The sequence below is a fragment of the Sphaerodactylus townsendi genome, linkage group LG06 (assembly GCF_021028975.2).
Source record: "Sphaerodactylus townsendi isolate TG3544 linkage group LG06, MPM_Stown_v2.3, whole genome shotgun sequence".
In the NCBI taxonomy this organism is placed as follows: Eukaryota; Metazoa; Chordata; class Lepidosauria; order Squamata; family Sphaerodactylidae; genus Sphaerodactylus; species Sphaerodactylus townsendi.
In genome coordinates this window covers 6,761,125-6,778,208 of record NC_059430.1, presented here as the reverse complement: position 1 = coordinate 6,778,208, position 17,084 = coordinate 6,761,125, and the positions used below count along the sequence as shown (strand labels likewise).

At 50.9% G+C, this 17,084-nt stretch overlaps 1 protein-coding gene across 1 annotated transcript in view; it reads right to left on the bottom strand.

Moving 5' to 3' along the window:
* Positions 1 to 216: 216 nt before the first annotated feature.
* Positions 217 to 17,084, bottom strand: part of KLHDC10 (kelch domain containing 10) — a 23,800-nt gene continuing 6,932 nt past the window's right edge. The window contains exons 2-9 of the mRNA XM_048501228.1: positions 15,298 to 15,519; positions 13,597 to 13,751; positions 11,915 to 12,063; positions 9,363 to 9,447; positions 8,368 to 8,434; positions 7,401 to 7,448; positions 4,430 to 4,569; positions 217 to 1,584 (exon numbers count right to left, since the gene is read on the bottom strand). Coding sequence (XP_048357185.1) covers positions 1,375 to 1,584; positions 4,430 to 4,569; positions 7,401 to 7,448; positions 8,368 to 8,434; positions 9,363 to 9,447; positions 11,915 to 12,063; positions 13,597 to 13,751; positions 15,298 to 15,519 — 1,076 coding nt within the window. The 3' untranslated portion in view covers positions 217 to 1,374. The remainder of the gene's footprint in view (positions 1,585 to 4,429; positions 4,570 to 7,400; positions 7,449 to 8,367; positions 8,435 to 9,362; positions 9,448 to 11,914; positions 12,064 to 13,596; positions 13,752 to 15,297; positions 15,520 to 17,084) is intronic.

Sequence of the window (17,084 nt, the reverse complement as noted above, 5' to 3'; positions counted from 1 at the left end):
AATTAAGAGCACCTGCTCTTAACCACTACATCACACTCTCAGAGGCAAACATGCCTTTCTGTGGGAAACAAATGTTGCCGTCAGCTTGAAATATGTACCGACCGAAGACTAGAACCATGACCGGGGCCCTAAGCATCGCGGTACGCACACAGCACTCAGCCAGAGGCAGCCAACAGCCTTTCTCGGATATGGACATAAAGGACGCGAAGGCAAAAAAAAGGTAGAACTTCATGTACAATAATAAAAAATAAAACAAAACACGCAGACTCGAGCCCCCGTTTTTCTCTGGCAAGTGGACGAGGCTCGGTTGGTTGGTTGGTTGTCGATACATTCCACAGAACTTATTTCCAGAGCCGTTTGGAACACAACAGTTAAGACACGGACACGGTTTCTTGTCTAGCACTTGAGAAAAAAGGCAAATGACTGCTCACAGCAAAAGAAAAAGGCAAGCCGTCTGGGCCACGCTCCGCTCCGCCTGCGACAGGGCTACGGCAGAGCCATTCCACTAGAAGAAGTGGTGGCAGAATTCCACCCCCACCCCCCGTCCCCCTCCCACGGCCAGTGGAAAGCACCCCCACTAGCAAGTTACTTCCTGGGAAAGAACAAACAATTTGTAATTAAGCTTTTTCACCGGGGGGGGTGGGGTTGGGGGGGTGGATGGCCTGCTCGCAAAGCGTGAGATTTCAAGTCCCCTCGAGCAGACAGCTTGCAAAAGCCGAAAAGGGGGGGGGGGGGAAAGGCGGCATTCACATTATATGATTGTTTTGTTCCAGTAAAGTCCTCTGATGGCAGACACAAGCAGGAACTGTAAGACTCGGCGACTCCCTCGCTGCCTTTCTGCCCCGCGAGGAGTGGGCTGCGGCTCTCTTCCGATTGGCAAACGCGTCCGCCGAGGTGCCGCCGTCGGGCGGGATGGATTCCAGCGTGTGGAGGCGGAACCGCGGGAACCACTACGCGTCGGCAAGGTCGATGGCGTTACGCGCGCACCTTACGAAACGACAGCTAAGAGGACGAAGGCTGGCTCCGGCATCCACCCTTCTCCCTAACTTAAAACTACAAGCATGCGGCCAAAGCGGTGGGAGTTAGTTCAAAGACAGCATCTTTAGCTCGTGATGTATTTTTAGGTATCTGTAAGTTTTGTTTACGGGTTTTTGTTTTTTTAAAAAAGCCAACTTCCCGTAAACTTAAGAATTCACAGGGACAGCATTTGATGCCTTTTGCCGAGCGAGGCTACGGAGCGAGGCCTTCGATCTCCTTAGCAGCATCCTCTGCGCTACTTATAAATAGAGAGAGAGAGAGAGAGAGAGAAAAGGGGAGGGGGGAAGAGGGTGGTGGAGCCGCTCTTAAATTAAGTGTTTCGGGCGCAGGCAGTTCTCATTTCAACCGGTCGATGAGTCCCTCTGTGAGGCCGAGATGCAAAAGCTGCGCTCTGGGAAGGTTTGCTAAGTGAGAGTAGAATTCGAGGAGCTTCTCCCAGGACAATTCCAACAGGCTGGGCACTACCAGCCACATCTTAAAAAGAGACCCAGTTCGTCGGTTTTGAAGGATGTCCACCACACCGCCGTGGACGTACATGCAGCCAGCCTAGGGGGGTAATGGGACGAGAAAAAAGGTCCAGTTGGAAGATGCCAATCAGCCAGAGGCGTAGCTACAAGGGGGCCGGGGGCGTGCGTGTTGCACCAGGCGCACGTCGGGGGGGGGGGGGGGGGCAAAAATTTCAGGTTTGTTTTTTGTATTTTTTAGCGTTTTTCAGTTTTTGGCCTGCAGGGGGCGCAGGTTTTAGGCTAGCACAGGGGTAGGGAACCTGCGGCTCTCCAGATGTTCAGGAACTACAATTCCCATCAGCCCCTACCAGCATGGCCAATTGGCCATGCTGGTAGGGGCTGATGGGAATTGTAGTTCCTGAACATCTGGAGAGCCGCAGGTTCCCTACCCCTGGGCTAGCAGCACCAACATTTCAGGGAGTTTTCAGGGGACTCTCCTGATGATACCACCCAAATTAGGTGAGGTTTGGTTCAGGGGGTCCAAAGTTATGGACTCCCAAAGGGGGTGCCCCATCCCCCATTGTTTCCATTGGGGCATGATAGGAGATGGGGGCTACACCCTTGAGAGTCCATAACTTTGGACCCCCTGAACCAAACTTCACCAAACCTGGGTGGTATCATCAGGAGAGTCTCCTAAAGATACCTGGAAATTGTGATGCTGCTAGCCTAAAAACTGTGCCCCCTGCAGGCTGAAAACAATAAAAAACCCACTAAAAATAAAAAAGCACAAATGAACATGGGGAGGGGGAGCAAAACCCAGATTTTGCACCAGGCTCCGTTTTCCCTAGTTACGCCTCTGCAATAAGCAGATGGGCAAAATCAACAGCTACCCATGCAGGTGGCTGCTCGGTTGTGGCCCCTGCCCTTTGGAGCGGCCACTCGTAGGAGGTCAGGAAGGCTCCTCGCTCACTCCTGGCTTTCTGCTAACTATGGGAAACGGAATGATTCAAGGGGCCTTTTCTACAGAACTAATACAGGAGCAACTGTACTAAATGATTCAAAAAATCACTTGGATATATTTTAGGGACGATGAAAGTTCCCGGGATACTGCCCAGTGGTTGGCTGAGGATGTTCTAGCCAGTGTTTTCCTTTATGTCCATTTTAGAAGGAAGAATCCTTATCCCTTTAGCTTTTCATCCCTACCGTTTATTGATGCCAGGAAGATTGATTGATTTGATTGATTGATCGATTGATATCTATCTATCTATCTATCTATCTATCTATCTATCTATCTATCTATCTATCTATCTATCTATCTATCTATCTATCTATCTATCTATCTATCTATCTATCTATCTATCTATCGTTTAGATTTTTATGCCGCCCCATGCCCAAAGGGCTCTGGGTGGTGTACAACATAAAATCTCAGTACAGTTTTAAATATACCGTATATACCGGCGTATAAGACGACCCCCCCACTTTTCCAGTTAAATTATAGAGTACCACCCGCTCAGTACCACCCACTCAGTACCTGGCGTATAAGACGACCCCAGACTTTACAGATGATTTCCCTGGGTTCAAAAGAAGTCTTATACGCCAGTATATACAGTAAGTGCTAAAACCTTTTAAAAAAACCAATAAGAACAGTAAGAGGCGTCCAACAAAACCCCATATTTAAAATCCTCCCCAAGAGGGAGGGACGGCGAGTCCCATTAGGTAAAGAGGAGCCCAGATGTAAAGAGCCAAAAGAGGCGGGGGGGGCACCGTCAGCAGCTGGTCCCTCCAAAGGCCCGGCGGAACAACTTCGTCTTACAGGCCCTGCGGAACTCACCAAGATCCCACAGGGCCCGGACAGCTGGAGGAAGAGCGTTCCACCAGGCCGGGGCCAGAGCCGTAAAGGCCCTGGCCCGCATGGAGGCCAGCTGCATCATTGAGGGGCCAGGGACCACCAGTAAGTTGGCCTCAACCGAATGGAGAGGCCGTGCAGGGACATATGGGGTGATGCGGTCTCGAAGATACGAGGGTCCCAGGCCACATAAGGCATTTGCACTATGATCCTGACCGCTTTCCTTTCACCAATAACTACGCAGCGTCAGGACCCCAGTAAGAAAACTAGTCAGTTTTGCTATTTGGTGCATTTCGCTGCACTATATGCCTTGTTTGTGATATCTTTTCTTGAATTTCTTCAAGAAAGCCTTTTCTTTTTGGCTTTATGGCAGTGATGGCGAACCTTTTCGAGACCGAGTGCCCAAACTGCAACCCAAAAACCCACTTATTTATCGCCAAGTGCCAACACAGCAATGTAACCCGAATACTGAGGTTTTAGTTTAGAAAAAACAGTTGGCTCTGAGGCGTGCGTTACTCAGGAGTAAGCTTGGTGGTACTCAGTGGTTTTGCTTTGAAGCAACCATGCAACTCTTCCAACGGGTGAATCACGACCCTAGGAGGGTTTACTCAGAAGCAAGCCCCATTGCCAGCAACCAAGCTTACTCCCAGGTAAAGGATTGCACTTTAGTTCTTCGTATGAAAATCAGTGGGGTTTGACAGCGCTTAACAGGGTTACCTACACTGCTTCCCCAAAACTAGGTCTTAGGTTTAATCCTAATAATTAAGCCCAGCGACTCAGGCCAGCCTAGATGTGTGTGTGTGGGGGGGACTCTGTTTGCGCGTGCCCATAGAGAGGGCTCTGAGTGCCACCTCTGGCACCCATGCCATAGGTTCGCCATCACTGCTTTATGGGGTGTGTCGCTTGTTGAGTTACTGAGACCTAGCCCAGGTAAAGCTTTGTTATGTTACCATACCATGGCAGGGTCACTCTTGACATCCCATAATTACATTCTATTCTTTGCTCACGGGTTAGTTTGCAGGCCCACTCCACAGTCAGGTGACTTCTGGAGGAGGTTTCTGGGGGTGTGGGGAGGGGGGTGAAGTTCGCAGCCACTTACCGGAGTCACGGCAGCACAGTGGAAGTAAACCGGCTCAGGCATAATGACCGGGAGTTTCACCCACTGGAAGGTTTGCAGGTTCAACTTCCAGACATCTCCGAGGATCACTTCTCCGTTGTATCCTCCACACACAAAGACGTCTGAAAAGATAAAACAGAAGAGGGCGTGGATAGCAGCAGACTCTGCCAGATCCTCTTTTTTGCCTAGTGGCGTAGGAGGTTAAGAGCTCGTGTATCTAATCTGGAGGAACCGGGTTTGATTCCCCGCTCTGCCGCCTGAGCTGTGGAGGCTTATCTGGGGAATTCAGATTAGCCTGGGCACTCCCACACACGCCAGCTGGGTGACCTTGGGCTAGTCACAGTTCTTCTGAGCTCTCTCAGCCCCACCTACCTCACAGGGTGTTTGTTGTGAGGGGGGGAGGGCAAGGAGATTGTCAGCCCCTTTGAGTCTCCTGCAGGAGAGAAAGGGGGGATATAAATCCAAACTCTTATCATCATCATCATCATCATCATCATCATCATCATCATCATCATCTTCTTCTTCTTCTTCTTCTTCTTCTTCTTCTTCTTCTTCTTCTTCTTCTTCTTCTTCTTCTTCTTCTTCTTCTTCTTCTTCTTCTTCTTCTAGTGAGGATTGGGTGGGGGGGGCCCTCTGGAGAATTCCACTACAAATGGTGTGCCAGGAAAAAAAAATACCCACACCGAAGGATTGTCTCTTGGTGGCTGATTTATTTTTTTAACACAGAAGTTCTGATGCCCAAGTTTGCCTGGGCGAAACTTTGCAGCGTTGAAGCCCTACCAATTAATCCACGATGTGGGACCCGCCTGTGGGTAGAATCATAGAGTTGGAAGAGACCCCCAAGGGCCATCCAGTCCAACCCCCTGCCATGCAGGAACACACAATCAAAGCACTCCTGACAGATGGCCATCCAGCCTCTCTTTACAAACCTCCAAAGAAGGAGACTCCACCACACTCTCCGAGGCAGTGAATTCCACTGTCGAACAGCCCTTATAGTCAGGAAGTTCTTCCTGATGTTTAAGTGGAATCTCTCTTCCTTCACCTTCGACCCATGACTCCTGGTCCTAGTCTCTGGAGCAGCAGAAAACAAGCTTGCTCCATCCTCAACATGGCATCCCTTCAAATATTTAAACATAGCGTTCATGTCCCCCTTAACCTTCTCTTCACCAGACTAAACATCCCCGGCTCCCTCAGTCTCTCCTCGTAGGGCATGGATTCCAGACCTTTGACCATTCTGGTCACCCTCCTCTGGACCCATTCCAGCTTGTCAATATCCTTCCTGAGTTGTGGTGCCCAGAACTGTATGCAATATTCCAGGTGAGGTCTAACCAGTGCAGAATAGAGAGGTAAAATTACATCCCTCCATCTAGACACTATACTCCTATTGACACAGCCCAGAATTGCATTGGCTTTCTTGGCCGCTGCATCACACATTTTGGTTGTCCTCCTCTAGACCCGTTCCAGCTTGTCAATATCCTTCTTCAACTGCAGTGCCCAGAACTGAACACAGTATTTCCAGGCGAGGTCTGACCGATGCAGAGTAAGGTGGTACAATCACTTCCCTCCATCGAGACACTGTACACTTCTTGATGCATCCCAGAATTGCATTGGCTTTCTCGGCTGCCGCATCACACTGCTGACACTGCTAGATAAAATGACCGCTTGGAATTTCTGCATGCATCTATCTCCCTTCTTCACTTCTGAGCCCTCCCCCACGCCCCGCCCCCAGAAAAAAGTTCTTATCCGAGGCCAGTGATGGCGAACCTTTTCGAGACCAAGTGCCCAAATCGCAACCCAAAACCCGCTTATTTATCGCAAAGTGCCAACACGGCAATTTAACCTGAATACTGAGGTTTTAGTTTAGCAAAAACGGTTGGCTCCGAGGCGCACATTACTCAGGAGTAAGCTTGGTAGTAGTCAGTGGGTTTGTTTTGAAACAACCGTGCAACTCTTCCAACAGGTGAATCACAACCCTAGGAGAGTTTGCTCAGAAGGAAGCCCCATTGCCAGCAATCGAGCTCACTCCCAGGTAAAGGCTTTAGTTCTTCGCATGAAAATCAGTGGGGTTTAACAGCGCTTAACAGGGTTACCGACACTGCTTCCCCAAAACTAGGTCTTAGGTTAAATGCTAATAATCAGGCCCAGTGGCCCAGGCCAGCCTAGATGGGGGAGGGGGGCAACTCTATTTATTTATTTATTTATTTATTTATTTATTTATTTATTTATTTATTTATTTATTTATTTATTTATTTATTTATTTATTTGATTTATAAACCGCCCCATCCCCAAGGGGCTCTGGGCGGTGCACAACATTGATATATATACAATTAAATAAGGTTCACAATAGTGACCACACAACAATCAGTATATAACTAAAATCCATTAAAAACTATTAAAACAGCTGTTGACACATCAATGACAGGCGTCCTATAGCCCAGTTCATTAAAATCTCCCCAAAAAGAAGAAGGAGAGGCCAGACTCCTCTCTAGGAGGGTAACATAGATAACCAAAATTCAGATGGTAAAAGAATGCATAAAGCATGAGGGGGGGGGGGGGGCACCCAGCGACTGGACACTCCAAAGGCCCGGAGGAACAACTCAGTCTTACAGGCCCTGCGGAACTCACCAAGGTCCTGCAGGGCCCGGACAGCTGGAGGAAGAGTGTTCCACCAGGCTGGGGCCAGGGCCAGCCGCACCACTGTCCTAGGCCAATCAGCCTTCTATTTCTGTGATAGGAGCTCTCATAGGTTGTCCACCATGACTGACTCTTCCCCATCAGAGGCTGAGATACTGATGAAGATTCCAAGCCCTCCAAGATTCCCAAGGCTGTGGGTGGGGAAGGCTGCAGACGGACAGCGGCCGTTTTAGCCCAGTTACGACTCTGTTCCACACCGAGTGGGAAATTCTGCCGCGCCTATGCGGCACAACGGACACATCTGGCTGCGCATACTTACCGGTTTTTATCTGCACACAGCTGTGGCATCTTCTGGCAGCAGGGAATTCTGAAGGACAAAAGACATTTCTCGTTATTAGGATAATGATCAGCAACAGAGGAAGGAGGAGGAGCAAGGAAAACAGGAGGCCAAGTTTCCCACTGAGGCAGGTGACTTAAATGTGGTCAACCACTGTCAAGAAGGACATTGACACGTGTTAAAAGGATAAAACATGCTGCCACCGGTATTATACAATACTATAAGTCTATTTTATGCATTTCGGAGTTTCTAAACTTTTTCTGTGTCAGCTGCTGGCCTTCAGGTGTCATCTACGGCTTTTGCACAACTCACCGAAATTCCCATTTAATTTCTTACGCTGACCTGCAATATATCAAAACCACGATGGGGACGTTGCGATGTGGAAGGGACAACTGTATTCAGTCTGGATCCAGCTATTTTAGACACGTTAACAGAGGTGGGATCCAGCAGGTTCTCACAGGTTCCCGAGAGCAGGTGACTAATTATTTGTGTGTGCCGAGAGGGGATGACTAATGGGTGATTTTGCCACGTGATTTTTGCCTTAGTGACGCCCCTCCTCTCAGCTGTAGCGCGCAGAACTTGAAGCAGTCTAGCAGGAGGCGCACCGGCGTGAGTGGCAGCCTGCGCCTGCGTGCCTTCGTTTCCCGCCCAAGGACCGGCGCAGCGGCTGCGTCCTTGCCACAGCCCCGCCCCCAGAATGCCCCGCCCCTGGAATGCCCGGCCACGCCCCCATTGAGCCCCGCCCAGCCCCATTGGCGCTACGCCACAGTTTGAATCCCATCACCATGGGAACCAGTTACTAAAATTTTTGGATACCACCACTGCACGTGAACCTCTCTAAATTCATGCTACAATTTTGGTTGGGGGCTCCAAATTCACAAGGATTTTTTTTTTTAAAAAACCTTTTTGAGAAGGTTCTCCACAAGAATCTGTTTTCAAAAAACCCCACCTTTTTTCTTGTGAGGCTTCGTTGCGATCTCCTCCCAGGAGTTTGTTTCGAGGTTGTACGCGTGGATCTGAAGAGACAGAAGGGATCCAGTTATACTTGGCGAGGCTTGAAGAAGCACCGGGCAAGGACCTCAGTGTTCACTGAATTACAAACACCTCCCCAGCCTCTCCCCCCTCCCATGGCAGGATCCCAGAAGGTCCTGCGGAAAAAAAGAAAAGGAGGAAGAGGAGGAGAAGAGTTGGATTCATACCCCACCTGTCTCTCCTGTAAGGAGACTCAAGGTGGCTTACAAGCTCCTTTCCCTTCCTCTCCTCACAACAGACACCTTTATTTATTTATTATTGGGTTTTGTATGCCGCCCTACCCCCAAAGGGCTCTGGGCGGTGAACAACATAAATCACATATACACAATAACCCTTAAATACATTAAGACAATTTAAAACGCAGCGGTCAGTAACAAACAATGTGCACGAACCACAGTGAGCAGGGAGGACTCGGCTGGTGGGCCTGGTGCTTGTGCTCCGGGTGGCTGCTGCCGGGGGGGGGGGGGGCGCAGAGGAGGCAGAGATGCTAGAGAGGCACAGAGCAGTGCGCGCAGGACTTGCGGGAGGCTACAACAGGCTGGTCCCTGCTTGAGCGGGTGGGGTGGAGGAAGAGGGAGCCAACCGGTTTTTTCTAAACTAAAACTAAACTAAAACATCCAGGTTAAATTGCCGGGTTGGCACTTTGCGATAAATAAGTGGGGTTTGGGTTGCAATTTGGGCGCTCGGTCTCAAAAAGGTTCGCCATCACTGCTTTAGAACGATATGTTTGTGCTGTGCGGAATACACCGCCGAAGCCCAGCGCCCTCCAGCTGGCATTCTGACCAAGTTCCTCGTTCCTCGGGTCACGCTCCTGATCTTCTGCGCTGTCTCTTTAGACAGGGCCCAATCCGCTCTCTCCCACGCCTCCCCCCTTGACCACAGCCAGAAGACCTCTGCCACGGAGCCCCTCACCTTGTCCAAGGAGTACGCTGTCCAAGAAGTGCCCCCTCCCAAGATGTAAATCCTCTGCCCGTCGTGGGCAATCTCGTGCCTGTATCTGAAGGGACAAAGAGAGAGGGACAGCACTTGTAGTCTTTACCTGTCCCCGACAGTATTTTTAGAGATGCAGATTTTTAGAAATGCATGAGAGGGCTTCTAGACCACAGGTGTCAAACTTGCGCCCCTCCAGATGTTATGGACTACAGTTCCCATCATCCCCTGCCAGCATCATGCTGGCAGGGGGTGATGGGAACTGTAGTCCACAACATCTGGAGGGCCACGAGTTTGACACCTATGTTCTAAACCAGGGGTAGGGAACCTGCGGCTCGAGAGCCGCTTGAGGCTCTTCTGCCCTTGCACTGTGGCTCCACGAGCCAAGCCGCCGGCCCCATCCTTGCCCGCCCTGCAGGCAGCAGGGCGGGCGCACCAACTGCCCACCGTCGGCTGGACTGCGCCGCGGACTTCCCCTCTCGCCCGCCCCGTTGGAGCGGGGCAGGTGCTTTTCCGGCGGCCGGTGAGGCTGAGCCGCCGGCTTCATCCTTGCCCGCCCTGCAGGCAGGAGGGCGGGCGCATCCATGCGCTTCTCAGAATGAGTGGAGTAAAAGGTTTAAAAAACCCTATATATATATAGTGTTATCTTTATTTTAAATGTCAAAAATTATTTGCGGCTCCAAGTGTTTTCTTTTCCCGTGGAAAACGGGTCCAAATGGCTCTTTGAGTGTTAAAGGTTCCCTACCCCTGTTCTAGACCAGGGGTGGCGAACTTATGGCACGGGTGCCAGAGGTGGCACTCAGAGCCCTTTCTGTGGGCACGTGTGAACAGAGTTTGTCATGTGAAGGGGCAGAAAATCACACACCCACACACATATCTAGGCTGGCATGGGCACGATCCTTTATCAGGGAGTAAGCTCAGTCGCTGGCAATGGGGCTTGCTTCTGAGTAAACCCTCCTAGGGTCGTGATTCACCCATTTGAAGCACTGCATGGTTGCTTCACCAAGCTTACTCCCAAGTAACGTGTGTCTCGGAGCCAACCGTTTTTTCTCAATTAAAGCCTCAGCATTCAGGTTAAATTGCCGGGTTGGCACTTTGCGATAAATAAGTGGGCTTTGGGTTGCAGTTTGGGCACTCGGTCTCGAAAAGGTTCGCCATCACTGTTCTAGACCCTCTCATGCACACTCAGTCTCCTCGGTTCTGGCAAGAAGTCTCGCCAGAATTGTGGTCTCAAACCTTCCTGGATTCAACAAAAGCACACACTCCCCTTGAGAGAAGGCAATGAAGATCTAATGCTCCAAGTCAGGGGTCTTCAAACTATGGCCCTCCAGATGTTCATAGACTACAATTCCCATGAGCCCTACCACTTGGCCATGCTGGCAGGGGCTGATGGGAATTGTACTCCACGAACATCTGGAGGGCCATAGTTTGAAGACCCCTGCTCCAAGTTAATCCAAGCTTCTGCCCGTTAACCCTTTGGAGCTGGGGGCAGGGGGGCTCCTCCCAAGGAGGCCTGCATAGAAGTCTGGGATGTGGGATTTTTTAAAAAAATTAACTAGCACTGAAGACAGGACGGGTTTGTTTTGTGTTCAATCTCTCCCCTATCCAGTAAGCTCGGCGCCCTTGCCCGAGGGACATAAGAACATAAGAACAAGCCAGCTGGATCAGACCAGAGTCCATCTAGTCCAGCTCTCTGTTACTCGCAGTGGCCCACCAGGTGCCTTTGGGAGCTCACAGGCAGGAGGTGAAAGCAATGGCCTTCTGCTGCTGCTGCCCCCGAGCACCTGGACTGTTAAGGCATTTGCAATCTCAGATCAAGGAGGATCAAGATTGGTAGTCATAAATCGACTTCTCCTCCATAAATCTGTCCAAGCCCCTTTTAAAGCTATCCAGGTTAGTGGCCATCACCACCTCCTGTGGCAGCATATTCCAAACACCAATCACACGTTGCGTGAAGAAGTGTTTCCTTTGATTAGTCCTAATTCTTCCCCCCAGCATTTTCAATGAATGCCCCCTGGTTCGAGTATTGTGAGAAAGAGAGAAAAAATTCTCTCTGTCCACATTTTCTACCCCATGCATAATTGTATAGACTTCAATCATATCCCCCCTCAGACGTCTCCTCTCCAAACTAAGGAGTCCCAAACGCTGCAGCCTCTCCTCATAAGGAAGGTGCTCCAGTCCCTCAATCATCCTCGTTGCTCTTCTCTGCACTTTTTCTATTTCTTCAATATCCTTTTTGAGATGTGGCGACCAGAACTGAACACAGTGCTCCAAGTGTGGTCGTACCACAGCTTTATATAAGGGCATGACAATCCTTGCAGTTTTATTCTCAACTCCTTTCCTAATTATCCCCAGCATAGAGTTTGCCTTTTTCACAGCTGCCATGCATTGAGTTGACATTCCCATGGAGTTTGGACTTGCTGAGTAGCTCTACGGCTCCTGAAAGCGCCCTCCAAGACCACCCCTTTTGTACAGGCGGCACCCACAGCAAGGGTGCCCTTCTGAATCAGGGAGCCCTCCCTCTCCGGGCTCACCTCTCCTTCGGCATGTCACAGTGCATGTTGTTGGGCTTCAGCTGGGTCCATTCTCGGGCGTTCAGGTCCAGCTTGTGCAGGTCTGTGCTGTAGATGTGGCCGGTCGTCCCTCCGAACACGTACAGAGAGCCGTTGATGATGGTCATTGCCTGGGGGGAAGGGAGAGGGATGGGGGGAGAGGCAAACCGAGGAGCTGAAGCCAGGGAGGTTTGGTGCAGCCTTTAGGACATAGGTATCAAATTCGCGGCCCTCCAGATGTTGTGGACTACAGTGCCCATAATCCCCTGCCAGCATCATGCTGGCAGGGGATTATGGGAACTGTAGTCCACAACATCTGGAGGGCCGCGAGTTTGACACCTGTGCTTTAGGAGGAGGAGGAGTTTGGATTTATATCCCCCCTTTCTCTCCTGTAAGGAGACACAAAGGGGCTTACAATGTCCTTTCCCTCCCCACCACCCCCACAACAAACACCCTCTGAGGTGGGTGGGGCTGAGAGAACTCCGAAGAACTGTGACCAGCCCAAGGTCGCTCAGCTGACATGTGTTGGAGTGCACAGGGAAATCTGGTTCGCCAGATAAGCCTCCACAGCTCCAGTGGCAGAGTGGGGGATCAAACCCGGTTCTCCAGATTAGAGTGCACCTGCTCTGTAACCACTAGGCCACCGCTGCACTTGTAGAAAACATGGCAAACCACTAATCCTCTCCAAAACCACCAGCTAGTTTTGACCTTGCATCCTTTCAGCAGCTGGGCGCAGGACACAGAAACATACGGCTGAAGGGGACCTAAATGCTCTATACGACAGAGGAAATTTGCAACTATCTCCCCTCCCCCCGAAGCCTCCCAATGACAAAGAAGAAGAAGAGTTTGGATTTTTATCCCCCCTTTCTCTCCTGCAGGAGACTCAAAGGGGCTTACAATCTCCTTGCCCATCCCCCCTCACAACAAACACCCTGTGAGGTGTGTGGGGCTGAGAGAGCTCCGAGAAGCTGTGACTAGCACAAGGTCACCCAGCTGGTGTGTGTGGGAGTGTACAGGCTAATCCAGTGGTGGCGAACCTTTGGCACTCCAGATGTTATCGACTACAATTCCCATCAGCCCCTGCCAACATGGCCAATTGGCCATGCTGGCAGGGGCTGATGGGAATTGTAGTCCGTAACATTTGGAGTGCCAAAGGTTCACCACCACGGGGCTAATCTGAATTCCCCAGATCAGCCTCCACAGCTCAGGCGGCAGAGCTGGGAATCAAACCCGGTTCCTCCAGATTAGATACACGAGCTCTTAACCTCCTACGCCGCTGCTGCTCCAAGAAGTCGAGTTTGGATTGATATCCCCCTTTCTCTCCTGTAAAGAGATTCAAAGGGGCTGACAATTTCCTTTCCCTTCCCTGTGAGGTGGGTGGGGCTGAGAGAACTCCGAAGAACTGTGACTAGCCCAAGGTCACCCAGCTGGCGTGTGTGGGAGTGCAGCACAAGCTAATCCAGTTCCCCAGATAAGCCTCCCCAACTCAAGCAGCGGAGCGAGAAATCAAACCCGGTTCTCCACATTAGAGTGCACTTGCTCTTAACCACTACACCACACGGACCCTGACTCTATGCCCACAGAAAGGCAAAAAACATTCATGATCCTGCACAATGTGCCGAAAGCCATCCTACAACCCCGCCCACCCCCACTTTGCTCAGTACCTGCCCGTAGATGCGATTCGGCTTCTTCCCTCGGCAGTTGAACAGGGCCCAGCGCTTGTATTTCACATTACACACGTGGACGTCGTTGCCGTTGCACTGGCCGAAAGGGATCCCGGTGCCGCCGAACACCAAGAGGTTGTTCCCATGCAACGCAACTGGGCAAACAAACAAAAACAGACACACACACACTCAGAAGCGGACGGGCCATTCACGATCCCCTTGCCGCAAGCCCGCGGCGGAAGATTCTCTCCTCAGTGGCTCTCAGAGGAAGCCCTTGGACCGAAGACTGGCCTCCACGCCAGCTGAGAAATTGAGCTGTCGATGAAGAAAGGGGTCCCCAGCTTTTTGGAGCCTGCAGGCACCTTTGAAATTCTGACATAAAGTGGGGGTGACGGCCACGAAATGACTGCCGCAGGACCTACTGCATCTGTGTATGGTTCTCCAGTTGCACAGTGGCAGATAGGAAGGCGCTCCAAAGGGTGATCACTACCGCACAGAGGATTATCGGTTGCCCTCTCCCCTCCTTGGAAGAACTCTACAATTCCCGAAGCCTAAAGAAAGCCCAAAATATCTTGAGAGATCCGTCTCATCCAGCACACTCTCTTTTTGGCCCCACCCGCTTTCCAGAAATGCTTGGTGGGCACGATTAGGGGTGCTGGCAGGCCCCAGGATAGGGGGCCTCTGACCTAAGAAGTCCCTGGTCTGTTGTCACCTCTGCTTTGGCCTTCAGCAAGCCCATAGTGTCTGCATTGCAGCCCCTCCCCAAAATACCAAGCTGATAATACCAGCTAACCTAGGAGCAGCAGTGGCGTAGGAGGTTAAGAGCTCGTGTATCTAATCTGGAGGAACCAGGTTTGATTCCCAGCTCTGCCACCTGAGCTGTGGAGACTTATCTGGGGAATTCAGATTAGCCTGTGCATTCCCACACACGCCAGCTGGGTGACCTTGGGCTACTCACAGCTTCTCAGAGCTCTCTCAGCCCCACCTACCTCACAGGGTGTTTGTTGTGAGGGGGGAAGAGCAAGGAGATTGTAAGCCCCTTTGAGTCTCCTGCAGGAGAGAAAGGGGGGATATCAATCCAAACTCTTCTTCTTCTAACCTGTCCATTGACTTCATTTGGACAGTTTTATTAACTGCACCTTTTTGAAGAAGAAGAAGAAGAAGAAGAAGAAGAAGAAGAAGAAGAAGAAGAAGAAGAAGAAGAAGAAGAAGAAGAAGAAGAAGAAGAAGAAGAGGAGGAGTTTGGATTAATATCCCCCCTTTCTCTTCTGTAGGAGTCTCAAAGGGGCTGACAATCTCCTTGCCCTTCCCCCTTCACAACAAACACCCTGTGAGGTGGGTGGGGCTGAGAGAGCTCCGAGAAGCTGTGACTAGCCCAAGGTCACCCAGCTGGCGTGTGTGGGAGAGCACAGGCTAATCTGAATTCCCCAGATAAGCCTCCACAGCTCAGGTGGCAGAGCTGGGAATCAAACCCAGTTCCTCCAGATCAGAGTGCACCTGCTCTTAGCCACTACGCCACTGCTGCTCGCCCTGAGTCCTTCGGGGATGGGCGAAGTACAAATCCAATCAATAAACAAATTAATAATAAATAAAATGGCTTGGGGAAAAACCACCCCATTGTTCCCACTTGTCTTTCCAGAAACATAAATGAACGATGCACCATAAGCGCGACCAAAGCAATTCATCCCCACAGGCACTCACGGGACATGGACGCCAGCTCCCTCGGTATGTAGCCCTCGGTGCCCATCTGATGCCAGGTGCCTGTGGCGAAGTTGTACCGCCAGAGTTCCCTGAAGAGCGGGTAGTCTTCATTCTCCGGCCCTCCGGACTCCTTGTAGTTTGGATTGTACCCTCCGAACACATACAAGTTGGAGTTGTTGGCTACGCAGCGGTGGCCGCTCCTGGCCGGCGGGACTCGGAGGCCTAGGGCAGAGAAAGGCTTTTCTTAGAACACAAGGGCAAAATGCGTTTGGCAACAAAAACCAATTAGAGAATCTAAGGCAGGGGTCTGCAACCTGCGGCTCTCCAGAATTGTAGTTCAGGAACATCTGGGAATTGTAGTTCAGGAACATCTGGAGAGCCGCGGGTTGCAGACCCGTGATCTAAGGGGAGGTAATTGCACAGGGATGTTGGGGAGAAACTTTTCTAAAACAATTAAGAACATAAGAACAAGCCTGCTGGATCAGACCAGAGTCCAGCTCTCTGCTACTCACAGTGGCCCACCAGGTGCCTTTGGGAGCTCACATGCAGGAGGTGAAAGCAATGGCCTTCTGCGGCTGTTGCTCCTGAGCACCTGGTCTGCTCAGGCATTTGCAATCTGAGATCAAAGAGGATCAAGATTGGTAGCCATAGATCGACTTCTCCTCCATTAATCTGTCCAAGCCCTTTTTAAAGCTATCCAGGTGAGTGGCCATCACCACCTCCTGTGGCAGCATATTCCAAACACCAATCACACGTTGCGTGAAGAAGTGTTTCCTTTGATTAGTCCTAATTCTTCCCCCCAGCATTTTCAATGGATGCCCCCTGGTTCTAGTATTGTGAGAAAGAGAGAAATTCTTTTTCCAAAACTGTGTTCTTCCATGGAAAAATTCCCACCCCATGGATGTAAAAATAGCCTGTTTATGGCTCTCACAGCTGTTGTACTGCAAATCGATCATGCCAGATGGGCTCAGTGTGAAACATAAAGCACAGACCAACCCTACCCACTTGTACATTGTACTTGTACATTGTCCTTGCTTTCCCTGGGAGAGCCAGCGTGGTGTAGTGGTTAAGTGCAGGTGCGCTCTAATCTGGGAAACTAGATTTTAGCTTTAAAAAGGGCTTGGACAGATTTATGGAGGAGAAGTTGATCTATGGCTCCCAATCTTGATCCTCCTTGATCTCAGATTGCAAATGCCTTAGCAGACCAGGTGCTCGGGAGCAGCAGCAGCCGAAGGCCATTGCTTTCCCCTCCTGCACGTGAGCTTCCAAAGGCACCTGGTGGGCCACTGCGAGTAGCAGAGAGCTGGGCTAGATGGACTCTGGTCTGATCCAGCAGGCTCGTTCTTATGTTCTTATTCGATTCCCCGCACTCCCAACACATGCCAGCTGGGTGACCTTGGGCTAGTCACAGTTCTTCGGAGCTCTCTCAGCCACACCCACCTCACAGGGTGTTTGTCGTGAGGGGGGGCAGGGAAAGGATTGTCAGCCCCTTTGAGTCTCCTTACAGGAGAGAAAGGGGGATATAAATCAAGAGTTTGGATTTATATCCCCCCTTTCTCTCCTGTAAGGAGACTCAAAGGGGCTGACAATCCTTTCCCTGCCCCCCCTCACGACAAACCCCCCTCACGACAAACACTTCTCCTGTCATCTCCGGGACCTTCCTCGGGTCTCACGATATTCTCAAGCTGGGTAACGCCCAGTGAGCTGCTGCTAGTGGTTGACCTGCCTTACAGCAGGCAGACACCAACTACCCTTCTCCACCCTGACCCTCTGGCTCCCGGAGGCTT